This window comes from Myiozetetes cayanensis, unplaced genomic scaffold (genome assembly GCF_022539395.1).
Source record: "Myiozetetes cayanensis isolate MyiCay16 unplaced genomic scaffold, myiCay2020 scf6-25, whole genome shotgun sequence".
Lineage (NCBI taxonomy): Eukaryota > Metazoa > Chordata > Aves > Passeriformes > Tyrannidae > Myiozetetes > Myiozetetes cayanensis.
The window spans coordinates 3,088,934-3,107,104 of NW_026087853.1; the positions used below are offsets into that span (position 1 = coordinate 3,088,934).

General features: G+C 46.0%; 1 protein-coding gene across 2 annotated transcripts in view; it reads right to left on the minus strand.

Annotated features, from left to right (window-relative positions):
* RTN1 (reticulon 1) overlaps positions 1-18,171 on the minus strand; it is a 118,666-nt gene that overhangs the window by 5,711 nt on the left and 94,784 nt on the right. Inside the window, exon 1 of one of the 2 annotated variants that reach the window (XM_050336253.1) lies at positions 10,770-11,071. The exons of the other annotated variant lie outside the window; for it this stretch is intronic. Coding sequence (XP_050192210.1) covers positions 10,770-10,830 — 61 coding nt within the window. The 5' untranslated portion in view covers positions 10,831-11,071. Of the gene's footprint in view, positions 1-10,769; positions 11,072-18,171 lie in introns of those variants that run through there. 2 annotated transcript variants of the gene reach the window in all.

Consider the following 18,171-nt stretch of genomic DNA (forward strand, 5'->3'; position numbering starts at 1 on the left):
CTTTCCATGGGGGAAAGTTGGTCCATGGGGGGGTGTTGTTTACAACAAAACAAATGCATAAAAACCATTTTCAACTAATGTATTTTTACATTTGTAAAGAAGTTAATTTTTATAGGGTTTTTCACCCACTTTGTATAGTTTACTTCAACCTCTCCAGCAAACAATCTAACCATCAGTAACAGACACCATAAAAGCGAAGTTCTTTGAAAAGATTGTGGAATATCCAGTCCCAAAAGGTAAACTGAATTTTTTTCTACTGACAGCTTTTTTCTGAGAGGAATTTTATCCAGCCAAAGAACATGCTCATGACAATCTAAACAAAACAACTTTAATTTCACACACTACACAAGCCCTGATGAACATCTTGAACACACCACCAGCCAAACAGATTTCAGAGATGCCACTTGTCAAATCATTCCGAACAAAGAGTAAATTCAGGAAAACTGCAATCTGCACAAAATAATAATAATAAAAAAAAGTCACAGATACAAAAAGAAACAAAATTAACCCAGCCTAGTAGTTCTTATCATGTAATCTCCAGAAATTGTGAGTCACCATGGCTCGTTTGCCTTGAGTCAATGAGGTATATTACTCATTACTGTTACATGCATAGGTGTTGCTTTTCAAAGTGATGGGCTCGAATGCAAAAATTCCTGTTGTATTACTGAGCTCTTTTCTCTTCATGCATCATTCCCATCCTGCTATATTCTCCATCAACATACACTACATAATAACCTTTTTAACGATTTTTAAGTGCCAACATTCAGCACCAGACCCTCCATCATGAGCACACGTGACTAGATCTGTGGGCTGCACAGAAGCCACGGGACAAGGGACCTTGGTGCATGTTTTGGGATCCTGGGCGCTGACTTCGCAAAATAGGGACTAGGCTGGAGCCTTTCCAGATATAAGCCCAGGTCTCCTTCATGCAGAAGCCCTGGGGCACGGAGTAGGGAATGCTCCAAAATGCAGTTACAGCACAGTTTGAGGACACACCCATGCCAGGATGGTCAGCAGCAGACACGGCTGTATTGATGCAGGCAGCTGGAGCCCCATAAACTTCTCATAGTGTTGAGGTGCTGCAGGTACGAGACTCACAAACCATCCTTACAAAATGGCATCCAGAAAAAAAGTGGGCACGTTCTGGCACTTTGTCATATTCTTTTTCAGTCAAGGTGCTACAAAATTCATCAGCACAACAACTGGGGTGCTTTCACCACCAAAGAGGACAGGAGGTTAAATTATATTTACTGTGAGGGTGGTGAGGCCCTGGAACAGGGTGTCCAGAGAAGCTGTGGCTTCCCCATCCCTGGAAGTGTTCAAGGCCAGGTTGGATGGGGCAACATGAGCAACATGAAGGTGTGGAAGGTGTCCCTGCCCACGGCATTCTTCGATTCTGTGATTATTTACATCTTTGTGCTTAAAACTTCAGAGGGCAGTATTGGAAATGTACACAGTTCTCACTTTGAGATACTTAAAACTTTCTATCACACAAAAACTCCACATCAAATTAAATAAGCACAGGTGAGCTAGCTCAGGATGCTGTACATGGCACATCATCTGCTGATGACAGAAAAAGGCCACCTGCCAGTGGAAAACACTCCCTGGGACACAGGCAGCAGAGAGGCAAACAAATGAGAGCTGAGCCAACAAATACAAAACTCACTCCAGCAGAGCTCCCTGAGTCAATCCCAATTAATGATAAGACCCAAAATGAGCAACAAAGGCTCTGATCTTCCACCTCATCCTCCTGCAGACAGGCTGTATTCTCATGCAGAGAGATTCCAAGCTGCATTTTCTCATTCCTTTCAAAAAGGGAGATCCTGAGTTACTCAAGACAGACTTGACCATGTGTGTATATATCCTGAAAGTTGTTTTGTTCCTGCCGTGGAAGAACTGGGATATTTATTGAGCTGTATCAGACAAGGAAAGGGTCAGAGCAAGATGGAGAGAGGCCAAACGACACAGTTCTGGGGACATGTGCATGAGCAAGAGAGCAGATGAAAGGGCAGCTGGCCTCCTTCACCAGCCAAATGAGATCTGGGAGAGAGGAATCCTGCATCTTTTAGACCTGAGGCAAATATTCCCCTGTGCATGGGAAGAATACGTGCCAACTGCTAGGTGGAAAATCTCAGCACAGAGAAGGGAGATGTGAATTGACTGATTTTTACATGCCTGTCCCAGAGCCCAGGTCCAGCCTGGGAACACATTCCCCCTACCCACAGCCTGCTAGGTCTGTCAGGATTTCCAAGGGCAGGAAGCACATCTGCCTTCTCCTCATGTCCCCCAAAGGGATGGGGAGCTGCAGCAATGCTGCCATGTGCAGCTTTCTGGGTGGGATTTGCTGCTCCTGCAGCCCTTCCTCATCCTCTCCCTCAAGGAGAAGGGAGTGAGCCAAACCACTTTGCAAAACGTGATGCAGGAGGGAGGTGATCCTCACAGCTCCTTGGGCAGGGAAGGGGGAGAAGAAGAGTCCAGAGCTGGAAATCCATGGAAACTTGTGGAATCCAGCCATGGTCGGTGAGCTTCCCTGAAGGAAACGCTTTTTTTTTTTGCTGACGGGCCTCAGAAATTTGAGCTAGTCAGTAATCAAGTAGTCAAACACATTTGTGTCCTATATTTCCTGACATAAACAAATCTCCCTTATAAGCAGGCAGAGGTGCACTAGGTGCAGAATGCAGTAGCTGGGATCCTTTGCCTGGCTTCCTCTGAGTGCCCTTTTCCCCTGTAATCATTTACACCAGAGCCAAAGTATCTGTTACATCAGTGACTGGTGTTGTAAATAAATAGAGACTAAGCATCAAAGGAGTGGGAAATTTGCTCCTTCACCAGCAGGTGAACCCAGATTTGGGCACATCGACCCCCTTTGAACCTTTTTTTTTGCATTCTGAACAGGAATGAAAATGAAAGATTAGATTGTCCATCACATGAATACATCTGCTTTGAGTTTCACCTCATCCTGTACTCACATAAAACTGATTAAGACACCAAACAACTCCTTCAAACACCTGCTGACTCCAGGAGTACACTGCCCTTCAACAGCTCACTAAACATGGTTGCAGCTGCGTGTTCCTGCCTGCACCCCTTCCTTGGCACCCTGAAGACACAACCACCCAGGCTCAGACCAGCCTCCCCAGCACACGGGGACGCAGTGGGTATGAGGATGACGGGGCCAGGAGCTGAGCTGGAGCTGCAGCTTTCACACACACTCTCCTCTGCAGAGACATTCACCAGCACACGCTGGCCCCAGGCTGAGACAGGCTTTGAGCCCAGCTCTTAGGTGGGTACAGCATTCCCCAGATAAATTAAAGGGACAGGGGATCCCTCACAGCGTGGGTTGATGACATAATAATTAAGTGCTTTGGTCAATCTGTAGGGAAAGAATAAAAGGCCCTAGTGTGGTGCAAGGTCCTGCAAGCACTGGGCGTGCTGCTGGTGGTGTGTGAGTGTGTGCACGGCGCTGCCCAGACCCCACTACAATGGCACAATTCTGAGCAATGCACACTGAATATGCATGAAGCAGGAGGCTGGTGCCACGTGAGGCTGTTGATGTGTGATTTGCATGCAATTGGACAGGGTCTCAATCTGTTTGGCTCAGCAAGATCCACTTCCAAGAGCCAAAACGCCAACTTCAAACCACCCAAAGTTTGCGGCTCGGATTTGCAAAAAGGGTTTGGGCACTGAAACCAGCTTCGGCTTCACTGAGAGTTGGGTTCCTGCTGTTTTGGAAATCACTACTGTAAAGTCCTGGCCATGCCCATTAACATGCAGAAGCTGTTCAGCTGCAGCTTTCCACGATCTCCTTTCGGCCTCCTGGAAGGAGGGAAGCAGTGTCGGTCACTTTGCACTCTTTCCAGTACAACTCACCAGAGCTCTGACTCATCTGTGGTGGTACAAAAGGACTCTGGGTTTTGCCAGAGCTGCCTCGGACTCAAAATTATTTGTGCTTATTACAGAGGACTTGCCAGCCTCCAGTAAGTCAGGGCTGCAGGTCACTGCCACTGCCTTTGAAGAATTTCTCTGAAGAAGTGGGTCTGATGAGCTATTTATCTGCAACTATCACCTGCTGGTGTTTTTAACTCACAGCAGAACTTGTAAAGTGTTACTCAAACAGTTCTAGTTGACAAAGCTTTCAAGGGTGCCAAATCAGTGTCTCAGCTATGCATTATGGCAACCTCTCCTAACTAAATTAATGTGATCCTCCATTTGGGGCCAAACCCCAGACCAGCAATGCAGAAAGGTGAACTCTTTAACACAAGCAACCACCTGTTAATATGAGCAGCTGGTAAGTACCCATGTTTGTGAGGCCAGCTAAAATTAACCCCACAAATATAAGGAACAGCAGCAGCAGACAGTGCTTGTGCCAGCAAGGAATGGCTCCCAAGCAGAGTGCCTGAAAGCTCTCACAGCTTTCATCGTGGCTTTCAGCAGACAAATATTTCTGCTCCTCAATATTTGGCATCAAAAAAACCAAAAGACAGACCTGGGGGCTGGAAAGGGCAGTGATGGAGCAAGGGGTGAACAATTTGAGACAGCTGAGGTGAACTAATCAGTGATACTCCTGAGTCCATTCTTCCCAAGACCTGCTGGTTTACATGGTCCCCAGATAGTATCACAGTGTGGGGCAGCTGCAGGCCCAAGGTCCTCAGGGAAGATCCCACAGGGAAAATAGAGGATTCAACCAACTTGTAGCTAAAATGTCCTCACACCTTCAGACTCCCACATGGTTGTTTTCAAAAGGCACTTTTGTAGGAGAAATGGGGATCTCTCCATTCCACATCTCAAAGAAAGATGAAAGATTTTAAGATAAAATTTAATGAAAATCAACTGACCACAGGCTGGACAATTCACTTTTTTCACAGCTTCTCCCTCCCTTCCTCTGAAAACGTCTGCAACAACTGTGTGAAAAATGAACGTGCATCAAGCAGCATTTACATGGAAGTCAGTACAAAAAGTGTGGCAAACGCCTGGTATCCAGCCTTAAAGTGAAGCTCACAGGTCTTGATGACTGTTTAAAAGGTCATATGCTCTTCAGCATGCTAATAACACCCTTGGATGTGATCAATACGGCTGTACAGCTTCACTCCCTATCTAATACTAGTTCTAAAGAGCAGTGAGAAAAACCTGTCTACACACAGCCTTTAATTATGTACACAGTGTAATATCATGACTTCATAAATATAAATGACTTCATAAAACATTTCTCAGACCTACTGGGAGTGAAAAGATCAGGAAACGTAATTTAAGAACAATCTTGTTTACAGCATTGTCACAAAAATATCTGACAACAAATGCAACAATTCTGTAGGTGTCTGAGCAGAAATAAATATTGTTCACACTCAAAGCTAAGTCCAGTTTGCAGCTTTAACCATGGGCTGCAGGACCAGGCCTTCCCTCTTCTCTCCAGTGAAGGATCCAATGTGGACATTGCTCCTCTCCCCACATCAGATCTGATTCTAATGTAATACAGACGGATACACAGTTGAATGAACAGTTTGGTGCCTCCAGGAGACTGCTGTGATGTACAGCAGAGCCAAGAATGAATACATGTGCTGTTTCATGAGGCATATCTCCTTATCCTGTATCTCCAGCCTTGAGGGATCTCTCCCTACGTCTTCCTCTCGAACACGCTCTGCCCATTAACTTCCTGCCCTCAGTTCAGCTTTACATCTCTACCATACACCTGTCCCAAGACTTAACTTGAAAGTTCAGACCAAGAAGAACAGGACCAGGGAAATTAAAAGTCTTGAAGCAGTCTACCTTCCACATTATATCCTACTCCATCAGAACATGAGCAAGAAAGGATTGACTGATTGCCTTACATGAGGCACCAGAGTGGGCTTGGGTAGACAGAAGAGGATTGGCAATAAAAAAATCATCCCTACAACCACACCTCACACAAGTCCATCGTAACATTACTTATTATTTATATAAATTAGTATTTAGTAATGTTATTTTTGCTGTTATTAATGATTAAGCTGCTGTTATTTTCATGGTCACATGAGAGGTGCTTGAAGACCTGGATTAAACACAGAGGCCGGAGAAACACACACCTCCTGCTCATCAAACTGTATCATTACCTGCCTCAGACATTTTCTGTGGAGGATGACACTGCTCTCACCTTAAATGAGCAGAGACCAAGCAGAGTCCCTGAATGCAGTTCCTGAACACACATAATGCTATGGAAATGCTAAGATTTTCCCAAGATGCCCCTGGACTAAAATAACAGACCTGGACCCTCTCTAATTCCATCCAAACATTTGAAAATCTGCAGATTTTCAAAATGAATCAAGGTTCAGACCTATATTATTTGTGACAATTAAGTGGGGTGTGGAGAGAGGATCCCTTCTGATATTAAAAAAGCCTCACCAGAACTCACTTCCCAGAGACCTAATGAAAATAAAAGCAGCCCTCCAGTGCTGCCACCTGTTCTTAAAAGACATGGCTCTGAGCAATCTGGTCTAGTGGAAGGTGTCCCTGGCCATGGAAGGGTGGTTCCAACTAGATAATATTTAAAGTCCCTTCCAACCCAAACCATTCTATGATTCTGTGATGCACAGCATGTAGGCAGAGCACATTGTCTCATGGATTTTTTGACCTCCTAGGTCAAGGTGTTCTTTGGGATGGCTGGCAGACAAACAGTGTGAAGCACATCTAAGAGGATTTGTCCTCTAATCTTAAGCTCTTGATCTTACAGTTGTATTGCCATCAACAGGAATGTGCTGGAAGAAAAACTGATAGAAATTAAAATGAAAACCTGAAAGTGGAAAAAAATATTGACAAATTTCAATCAAATTTCACAGGAAATCTTCTGTGAAATTAAGAAATAAATTCATCCTAAGTTAGTGTAGTTTTGTAAAACCATTAGTTAATTTGGTTACACCAGATGATGACAACTTGTTTACAAGATTTTAGCCCTACCAAGAATCAAATACTGGGATGGATTTTTATTGCATGCATCCCAGATGAGAGATCAGCCCACACCATTTTCAGGAAAGCACTGAAGGTACCAACTGGCTGAAGTTAAGTTTTCATTATAAAGCTGTAATTAAACAGGCTTCACAACTGTCAATAAGATTACAGATTAACTGCATGCATCCATATTATGGCCACTGAACTTCTCTTTCACCCTTAAACTGGGGAATGTCACCAGAAATAGATGGTGCAGGTTCTCATCACCCTTTCGAAACCAACTGATCTATCAATCAAGTAAGGAAGCTGGTTCTCTGAAAACACCTGTCAAGAAAATGCTAATCAATAACTCAGCAGAGTTATGTCAGCTAGATGGATTTGATGAAGTCTGCAGTCCTTCTCCACATTAAATTATAATTATAATGAGGATAATATTTAGGATCATTTCTATGAACTGTTTCTCTGGATCTTTCCATTCTTCTTTTTTGCTAAGTCTTGCAGGAGGTTGAAGCTGCAGGAACAGGCATGTCACTTATTACCACACAAGAGATGGCATGTAGAAAAAAAGAGTGGAAAAGGGAATACTCATGGGGACCAATGAACTGACATCAAATAGCTCCACCAGGTTGGGGCAAACTTGGGCACTGATCCCTTCTCTCCCGTGACCAGTGACAGGACCCAAGGGAATGGCATGAAGCTTTGTTAGGGGAGGTTTTAAATTGGATATTAGGAAAAAGTTCCTCACCCAGAGGGTGGTTGGGCACTGGGAACTGGTCACAGCACCAAGCCTGACAGAATTCAAGAAACTTTTGGACAACACTCTCAGGCACATGGTGGGATTGTTGGACAGCCCTGTGCAGGAGTTGATCCTAGTGGGTCCTTTCCAACTCAGGATATTCTGTGATTCTATGTCCTTCCTAATCCAGAGGAACCTCTCCAGCAGGGTGTGAAGCTGTGTCCTGCCGAGCAGGGCCGAGTGCCTGGGGAAGGCACGGAGGTGCTGCACCACCTGAAGCTGGAGGCACACCTCACCCAGCAGGTCCCCTCTGGCAGCAGCACACCCGATGTGTCACACGCCTGACACTGGCTGCAGGTTGTCACATGAGGGCCCACAGCCACCAGAATGCCCAGCCAGAGACGTTTCTCCGCACGCTCATGCATTATGCATGGCCCCATCCCAGCCTGCTTCAAATGCATCACCTTCCAGTGCAGGGAGATGACTTGGGCGTGGAAGTCGGCTGCGACTCCCCAGAGCTACCCATGTTAGTATTCTGCATTAAGCAGACCACCAGCAGGGCCAAATTACAGTCCCGCTCACCCAAGGGCTGGATCGTGATCTGCCATTGCTGTAATCCCACTGAACCTGCAAGATGGACGGGTAAAACACTCTGAAATATTTCTAAACATATGCAACAGCAGCAGTTGGCTCACAGCAAGGAAAATAACAGCACATTGATCTGGTCAGGCAAAGCCAAAGCTTCACCAAGTGTCTCCGCAGCTCCTCAAGATCCCCACCCAGTTATAAACACCATAAGGTCAACCCAATGATACAGCTAGTTGTAGGCTTGACTGTTTGGTGATCAAAACTTATGTAAACCACAGTGTTGTGTCTCCTTAATTTCAGCAGAAATACGCTCTGTATTTACTGAGGTTTCTGTCTGCACCTGTTATGCTCACAGACATTCCAGAGTTTTCAGGGATGAACCATAATTCCATTGACAATGAAGCTGGCAAAATTATACAACTCCAGGTTTGCAAGGAACTGATATTCTGGGTTGAGACAGAGACTACATGAATAATAGATATTAAAAGAATCAATGAACCGAGTCTCCGTTCTTCTGAATTTTAAATTTCTTCTATTTTATCTGGACTGATCAAAGAATTTTGCTGACAGAAATAACATTCTGTGACTATTTCATGTTTTCTGCAAGATCATTTTTGAATTATAAAGCACCACCCAATAATAAGGAAAAAATATGCAAATTCTGTGGAAGTGAGGCAAGTGATTTATTTTAGCTGCGTTGATTTTTTCAAACCTGGGGCCTTTTTTTTTTTTTTTTTTTAAACCAGCATGGGACATACTGAGTCATTTAATTTTCAGCAAACCTACCAGTTTAAAAAAGGAAAATGCTGAAGGAGAGAAACCCCACTATTATTAATCATACACTAGCAGCATGCCCTTCATTATTCTTCTTTTTAATTTATGAAAAAATATTTTTTTCTGATAAAGAAATACTTAGTTTGCCTCTAAATACAGGTGGTTCAGCAATCTGACTCAGCAAATCAATGCTTTTATAAAAATCAGCAAAATATTGAGCATTTTTGGGAAAAATAAACCAAACAAAAGCCCCAAGCCCCACCCTACGAGGAAGTTTATCTTCAAAGCTCAGATGAAAAGACCCTGAAGTTTGTTTGTGGCTCTCCCGTAAAAGCTTAATGAATCAGGCAGACCCATGGAAAACCCTTGCCCTTGATAACGGCATGGAAAGCTGGAGCTGCTGGAGACTGGCATTTAACAGGTGCATCTGTTTACTTTCCAGATACTCATCTTCCTTAAAAAACCCTCAGTCTGTAAATACAATTAGATGCTGAATTAAGACTGCAAAAATATCAAGCTCCCCAGAGACAACTGCCTGTCCGAGGAGATCTCCCCCATCCAAAAAAAAAAAAAAAAAACACTTTAGGAAGGTTTTCCATCTTCTGTTGCATCGAGCTGCGTTTATGAAACTATGTGTGCAAGCATCCTGGACCCTTTAATGAGATGATGCTATCGAGTACTCTCTCTCCCAGGGACCCTGTTGTCAGAGTCAACATCATGAACTGACTATTCAGTGTAAACACGCACCTTAAAATTAAAAAATACATCCAAACAAAGCCTGTCCGGAGCAGCCTGCCCAGCAGGATCAGCCGCTAGCTTCTCTCCCTCTAATCTGCCCACCGAGCAGCGTCACAGAGACTGTCTTTTATCAAAACAAAGGCTGGATGCTGGCTGGGAAGTGTGAAGCCCGACTAAAAATGGCTGAAAAGCTGTCCAAGGCACCCGGGAAGGTGGCCAGCCCCACCCAGCGCAGACACCGACCCGCCGAAAACACGCTGAAAATCAGCCCAAAAGGGAGATGCTATTGTTCCCTTCGCCTACGCGGCAGCGAGAGACAACATCACCGCAACATTTCACCCCCGAACGGCTCAGCGGAGCGCTCGGCAGCACAATGAAAGGCTTAATGGTTTGTTGTTTGGTTGGTTTATTTGTGGGTTTTTGTTTTTTGTTTTTTTTTAAAGCAATGCTAGGGCAAAGTAGGAAGCAGGGGGCAAGCCCGCGGAGCCCTGGCGCTGCCGCCCTCCTTGCTAAAGCTGCGTTTTCTTTGTGTCGACACCAGGCTAAGCCTGGCTCTGGGTGTGTCCGCGGGCAGGAGGCACCCAGAGGCGCCCAACGCCACCACCTCCAACCCTCGCCAGCCCCAGCGGGCACCAATTCACCGTCACCCGGCTTTCCTAAAGCCCGAAAGGTAGGAAATCATGCCAGCGATATCCCGACGGAGGGAGTCAAGGATGAGAAATGACGCCGCTAAACGGCAAGGGCGGATGCTTCGGGAATGAGCTGTAAGGTGGGAAGGGAGGACCTGTATCCTGGATGCTTTCAGGGTGAGACAGCTGGAGATGGGAGAAACGCATTCAAAGAATTAAGGGCTTTTTATCTTTCCGTCTTAAATTACCCCAAAAGAAAAGCTTCACGGGGAGGGAGAGAAAACAGCATGCAAAGGCCCACAGGTGAACAATGCAAAAATGGATGGATCCTGCCTTTGCCTCCTCTGCCATGCAGTCCTTCTTAGCATGCAACACTAGAATAGATATAATACCCTGACATTTCCAGTTGCTCCAAAGACAGTCCATCTTGGTGGAATCGGCACTGGCTTGCATCTCGGAGAGCTGAGGAGCTGCCGGTCCTTTCGTCGGAGGCACTGCGTTACCAGTCAGGCATTCCCGAGCATGGGTGGGTTAGTGGGTATCGCTCCCGTCTCCCCGCTCGGCTCCGGACTGATGCTGTAAGCAGCACAGGCGGAGGGGGAGGGCATATTGTACGCGCTGCGGTCTCCACTGCAGCAAATCAGCAGTGTGATGTGGTTGCCCTAGGGAGCAGGCTCCTTTGAAAAGGGGATGCAGTCCCTTTTCAAATCAAAAGCTTGCGCTCGGCGGCTTAGCCTTCCTAAGCCATGGAAATGGTTAAGGCAACCTGATGGCAAAGAAATAAAAAACAAATTGGGTGTGGGTGGAAGGGGGGGCGGCGGAGGGTGAGCAGTGTTTCCTATGTGTCTCTACGGTTGTGACTATTCGTGTTCCAGAAATTTCTTGACAGTGATGGAATCTGGTGTTTTCTTCCTTTTTTTTTTTTTCTTTTTTTCTTTTGTAAGGGCCAAATTTCACCAACCCCTTCAGGATCTGATGCCCTCCCCCCCTCTTTCATCTTGGCTGGGTGGGGTCAGGGAGCAGGCAGGAAAAAAAACAAGGTCAGGATCTGACCCTAACAGAGCATCCCCCATATTGCTATTTTTTAAAAAACAGTAGAAAACAGCAGAGTACCCACCACAGCACTGGGGATCACCCTTTTCCCCCTGTAGGCACAGGGTGACCCGTGTGGCCCCTCATGCCAAGCCCTGCTACACCAGGATGCTGAGCACTGCCAACTGCACCCAGGTTTGGGTGTTCAGGCTGTGAGTGTTGCCTTCACTCACTGCTCAAAATCCTGCACAAACCAGGATTTGAGGTGTAGGGGTGCAGGTATACAGGACATTTTGTGAAAATGTGTGCTTTCTGTGAGCCCACTAATAGCTGAGTTTTAACACACTCCCTGACACTCCTCCCCTAGCAGGACACGGCCTCTGCCTCAGTTTCCCCACCAAAAAAACTGCTGTAAGTAGCCTGGCAGAGACATCATAACTAAGCAACAGACATACTTGGCAAATACTGGGGGCGGGGGGTGGAATGCTTTGCCACCTAACCTGTTTGCATTTTCAGATTTTGGGGTGGTTATTAATTACTGAGAAACTCCCCCGAAAGTCACCCCATTTCACTGAAGAGTGACCTGAAATACATCATATCTGACTTGGTCCAGTCATCATTGGCAGAACAACCCCAGCTGGGGACCTCTCAGCTCTGAGTCTGTATTTGATCTTTTAGATCATGACAATTCATAATATAATTTTACTTTAGCCATGTTGTACTTAATTTAGCTTATTTTTGGTATAGAAACAGACACCATCACAGTCACAGTGGGTCAGGTACCCATCAGAGTGGGGAATAGAGTTTGAACCTCTCTGCTCTTTTGGCTCCAAAAACCAAAAGTCTTTAACAGATAACTCCTCCAACTGGCAGTAGTAGGTCACTTATCCTTCCCTCAGGTAACCCATCTCCTAGAAGAAAGCCAAAATTTAAGGAGCGTTTACCCATACTGTGATCTTACCCTCTGCCTAGGAAACTCTGCTGGGATTACAGAGGCCAACAGGTTTTGTTTATTTTTCTAAACAGTCTTTGAAATTCCCCCAAAACACTTGCTTAGGCTTGAATCCAGCATCTTCAGTCCCCTAGCAGTGAAATAATTAACTAATCGGTGCAGAACTGGCTTCAACTGTCATCACATATAGTAAGATTAAATCATCTACAAACAATGTCACACATCTGGATTTTGTGTTCTTCCTGGCTTTGCTAAAAAAGGGAAGCAACAGGTTGGCAAGGGATGACTTCTAAGCATGGACTGATTGGTTCAGACTGTTTGCAAGGGCAGAAAATATCCCTATCAGTACATTTTGCCCTGCATACTGTTGTGGTGGGGTTCCCAGCACCAATCCATCGTACAAGGTATTTACAAGCAGTGTATGTAAAACAGAACTATCACTCACATGAAACTCATAAATTCTTGAGTACCTGGAAAAAAGCCAGAGACCCCAAACACAGGGCATAGGTGAAATTCATGGCTGTTTGGCACGTACCACCAGCAACACAGGAGAGAGAAAGCAAAAAATCTCTGCCTAGTCTCACTGTAAACCACATTTCTCAGTCAGGTACAAAGGAAAAATTCTCTTTGGACAGAGGAGTGGTCCATGTACATTTAAAATCATAGAATCATAGAATCAGTTGGGTTGGAAAAGACCTTTGAGATAATCAAGTCCAACCTTTGATCCACTACCACCACAGTTACTAGACCATGGCACTAAGACCATCCCACTGATGACTTCTCCTTGCCTTCACTGTTTGTAGGAATTTGTCTTGCCTCAGACTTCATGTCTCCATTTCCTCTTTCAGGTTACCAAAATGAACCACATCATCAGGTTTCCTGCTTAAATTCTTACTTCCCTTTGGAAGAGCACCACTTCAGACCTGGCCCATGTGGCTGGACTGTCCCACACTGCTTCCACAACTATTTTAATTTATAGGCACCAGAACCCATCACTTTAACAGAGTAACAGGAACATTGCATTTGCACTCATTTATCCCAGGAGCTGAGGCAGGTGAGGGACAGAGGCAGTGCCTCACACATAACACTGTATGTGTGACTACACAGATGTGCACAGAAAGTGCCAATCAGCCCTGGTGGATCCAGGACTAAAATGGCTATTGATAAAAAATTTATTTCTACAATGAGAATTTAAATTATGCATTCAGTAAGTAGTGAGCCAAAATTAGGACTAAGCAGATGGTTGTCAATAGACTGAGGGTAAGAACTGCTTGTTTGCAGCAGAACTAAACCAGGACCACCAACTCAAGCTTTACTGGGCAGACTGGAAGGCACAAATGAGCAGGGCACTACCTGGATCTGAAGGGTGAGGCATGCACAGAGATCTTGGCATCAGCTACAGGACACTGCAGTGTTGGAGGAGAACTTTCCTGTGATCATAAATAGAAGCAGGATGAAAAGCAGTAAATGGAATTTTGTTCCCTTCCCTTCAGAGCACTGTCCATTGCAAGCCCTCTTCTCCTGTGGGTGTTACTGAAATTATTGCAGATCTTAAGATGTGTTAGGGAGGTCACATGAAGCTCAGTGCTGATGGCACAACCACAAGCCAAGTGGGCTCATCGGTGTTTGCATGTTAATTAGCTCAGCCAGGGATAATGACCAGTGTACACAGGATGTGTAGAGTAAGGAACTCAGCAAAACAGAGTTACCTGGTTGCTGTCAGCCCTTCCTAAACTCCTATTGCTGGAAACCTCTGGCCAAGTTAACACACGTATAAAGTACTGATGGCTGGATTGTTTCCTTCCATCCCTCCAACCTCAGCAGGGATCATAGGATCATAAAATCTCAGAATGGTCTGGGCTAGAAGGGACCTTAAAATCACCTAGTTCCACACCCCTTGTCCATGGAGGGGGTTGCCACCCACTAGACCAGGTTTCTCAAAGCCCCATCCCACCTGGCCTTGAACACTTCCAGGGATGGGGCGCCCACAACAGGGATGGCTGGATGAGGTGCAGACTGCAGCTCAGCAAAAGACACGAGCACCCTGCCACGGTGTGTGGGCCACCAGGGTTGTGCTGTTTACAGGGACACCAGAAGTCCTGCTTCAGGACTCCAGCCCTACCTTGCTTCCCTCCAAAGGTCCTCCCACTTCCACGGTGACCTGCCCTGCCTGGGCACCACTGATGAGCTCTGATGAGGTCAGAGTTAGCAACATTTATGGCTTCTTTAGGTAAATGTACTTGAATTGGTCGTAACAGTCCATAAGAGTTCAGAAGTACCCACTGTTCTACAATGGGAAGGATCACACATGGAACTAAACTTCGGGGCTGTCCCTTAACAATTCTGCCGGAGGGCAGGGCTGGAAATGAGCATCGGTTTCAAAGGCTATTTAATGACTAAAAATCCAAAGGCAGAGCTGAAACCGCTGGTAGTTCTGCTCAAAGAGCAGTGACTTTGAAGGCACTTTGGACTGATTACGTTTCTCGGAGCAGCGCTCTGCATCACTCCGCATCAACGCTCCGTGGGACACATTGAGGGCAGCGCCAGATCTGCGGCGTGGTGCTGTGAGATCCTGACACTTAGCACTTTAGGAGAACAATAGCATTAAGGGAGATCATTGGGTTTTTCTTCTAAGCTAATTTGTTCTTAGCATTAGGAACAAAAATAGAGAGGATACTATTTTAAAAGTTGCATTAATATGTCTCGAAGCTCTAAAGAGCAATGGGGAATTTTTGCCTGAGTACTCCAAGCCAAGGGCAGCCAGCAATTACATTTTCGTGAGGAGGCTGTCAACAGGAGGGGCATGGGCCAGATCCTGCCTCTGCTCTCATCCTTCTCACTGTCTTGTGCTCATTCTTGCACATTTTGTGGTCTGCATAATCACTCAGAGTCAGATCAAGTGGCAAGGCCATGAGCTGGGAGATGCTGATGGCTTTTTCAGGTCCATCAGTACTCACAGTACAGGTAGAAAATAGACAGCTCCGTCCTTGTTGTCTTTTGCCCCAAGTCTTTGGAATTTTCTCTTAGGAGATGTAATGCAGTGATTAATTACCTTTTTTCTCAGGTCTTCAGACCACAAAAGAAATCAATAAACTGGTAAAAAAGACAATTTGGTATTAAACTGGTGCAATTAAAGTCTGGAGCTGAATACTTGTAACAAAAGAAGCCCCATGTCCCGGCCTGTCACACAATGTTCCAGCCTCCTTGCAATTTCTTTTATGAGTCTTGAAATGCCTGGGTTTGTAAGGTTTTTTTGAAATCATCAATCAAAATATTTGGGTGGTTCATGAGGACAAGAAGCATGATTTTGAGATGTGTTGCTAAGCTTCTGCTCTGCTGCCTCTTTCACTTTCTGCTCAGCAGAACTATTCTTCATAGCCATTTTTGCTCAAAGGCTGAGATTATCATGAGGTATTCAGCAGTAACCACGTGACGTGAGTTAAGTAATTGTGTGAAAGAATCAGGTAAGATTTGCACTTGCTTCCCTTCCTGGCACAAGGTGGCCTTTCCCTGAATCCTAGTAAATGAGCCATGTGGGGGCGAGTCCTTAGAATTGACGCTATTGTTATTAAACAATTTTTAATTTTGAAGACCTGATGTGTCTCAGTGAAGCTGGCACAGACCCTCTTCACAGGCCATCCCAGGGATGGTGGTGCCGTTTGAGCTCCCTGATTACTGCAGGCAACAGTACGATTTACACATAAGAATCAGTTTTGATTTACTCCTGGTTTCTTCAGTGGGATAATTTCTCTTGGTTCTTTAATGTTATTTTTGAACTGTGAGGTTCATAGAAATAAAGGCTCTATTCCTGCCATTGACCTAGAAAAGTCTTTTGATTCCTTCCAGTGGGACTACTTTTTTTGCAGTTGCTGGGAACCTTAAAATTGTGTGTTTCTCCCCTCTGGGGGAGGTAATTGCTACATCTTCATTCCCCCTTTAAGATTTGATCAGTAAAGCTGAAGAGACCCTAAAACTCTGGCTGACCTCCTGCACTCCCCCATTACAAAGGGCTCTCATGGCACTTGCAGCCTACTCCCATTTTCAAGCCTTCTGCTTTTAAGTCTGTGCTGTGAAATTTTTCTCTCTTACAGCATTGCTGGTGCTGCAGCTGGCATTATTAATTCCATTTCATTAACTGATCTTCCTAATGGACTGGAAGACAAAAGAAAAGACATTCCTGAGACCACAGTGTGGTTGAGCCTCAGGAGATCTGTGTTCAGTCCTCGCGTCCGCCACAGGCTTCCTACGTGACCTTGGGAATCATCTCTCGGAGGTCTCTGGGTCTGCTTGGTCTATTTAAATTTGGGGCATTGTCTGCTTTTTAAGCTTTGTTTTTGCAGCACCCAGCACAACATCTGCGGCTCTAACAAAGGAGCCTCGCTCATTTTTGCAATGCAACTTGCAGGCTGGCAGGCTGTCGTTCTTGGACCAGGGGAGATCAAGATTGTAAAGATGAATTGGGATTGCATTGCTCTCAGGAAATGGTGAAATCCTGCCCAGTGCTGTGTAAAGATCCTGGGTGACAGAGGAGCCTCCTCTCTGGCCAACCATGCCCAGAAGAGATGACAACGATGCATTTTTAGCAGAATCTCAAAGCAAGGACTGGTGGCCAGTGCCTGAGCTGGGGAAGTGAGGCCTGGGCTTTGCCACATGGCAGTGCCACAAACCACCAGGGACCCTGTCCTTGCCTGTGCTGGAAGTCAAGGAGGTGGCTCTAGAGCAGCTCATCTTGCCAGCTCTCTCCTGCTGCTGCTGCCACTTTGAAGGGCAGGCACAGCCCCTCTGAGATGCTCTGCTGGGAGAAGGAGGCAATAAGAGGGAGAAATAAGAATGTGAGCAGGGACTGTGCCACTACAAGCACACGGCACATGGTGCCCAGAGAGAGCTGTGCCCCAGGCAGGCAGCCCTGCTGCAATCCACACAAAGTGCTGAGCCAACACAGCTCTGCCACACAGCAGCGCTCGACAGGTCCTGTCCTGCCCTTTGCTCCTCCACACATCCAGCTCCAGTGAACCTCCAGGAAAGATGTTCCCACAGAAATGCCTGAAGCTTTGCTTCCAGCTTACGTGGGCCACCCCTTGCTCCTGCCCTGCTGGGATCAGGCCCAAGTTGTGAAGCTTCAGGTGCCGACTCAGGGGCTGGGATGCTCTGTCTGAGTGCAAAATACAACTACAAACTGCGCGACCGTGACTGCAAACTAAACCAACAGCCTGCAGGCAGAGGTTCAGGAGACTGAGGTTTCATTTGCAGCAGTGCCACAAGCCCTTAATTCAGGCTGAGATTCTCATAAGCAGCCAGGGGTGCTTGCAAATGAGCTGTGGTTTGCAGTGTTTCTGTTGGCTCCTCCTGCCAGCCCAAACCTGGCAGGGGGGAGAAGGTGCAGAATGACTTAATGCAGATCAAGCCCCTCTCTCCAGCCCCAGTTCTCCCCCAGAATAATTTATTTCAGGGAAGAGTGTCATCCAGCAGGCTCTGAGCTGTTCACCGCGCTAGAGAGCTGCTTCAAACATCCCACCATGGACATCTTTGCATCCCCCACCCCACTGAACAGGGAGGCTGGGAGAATAAATGCATTAGTGATGGAGGTGTGCAGATGCTGTGGCCATGCACACACAGGCTCGGCCGACACACAATTGTCATGGCAACCCCAGCTTTCCCTGGAAAACAGCAACAGATCACTAATACACTGCTGGATTCAATAGCCACACCGCCTGCTCCATGGACGCGAGACACCTGGGTACCAAGATGCCACAGCTCAAATCATACTCAGGCTGGGAAGCCGGCTGTTAATATGGAAAAATCTTGGCTGA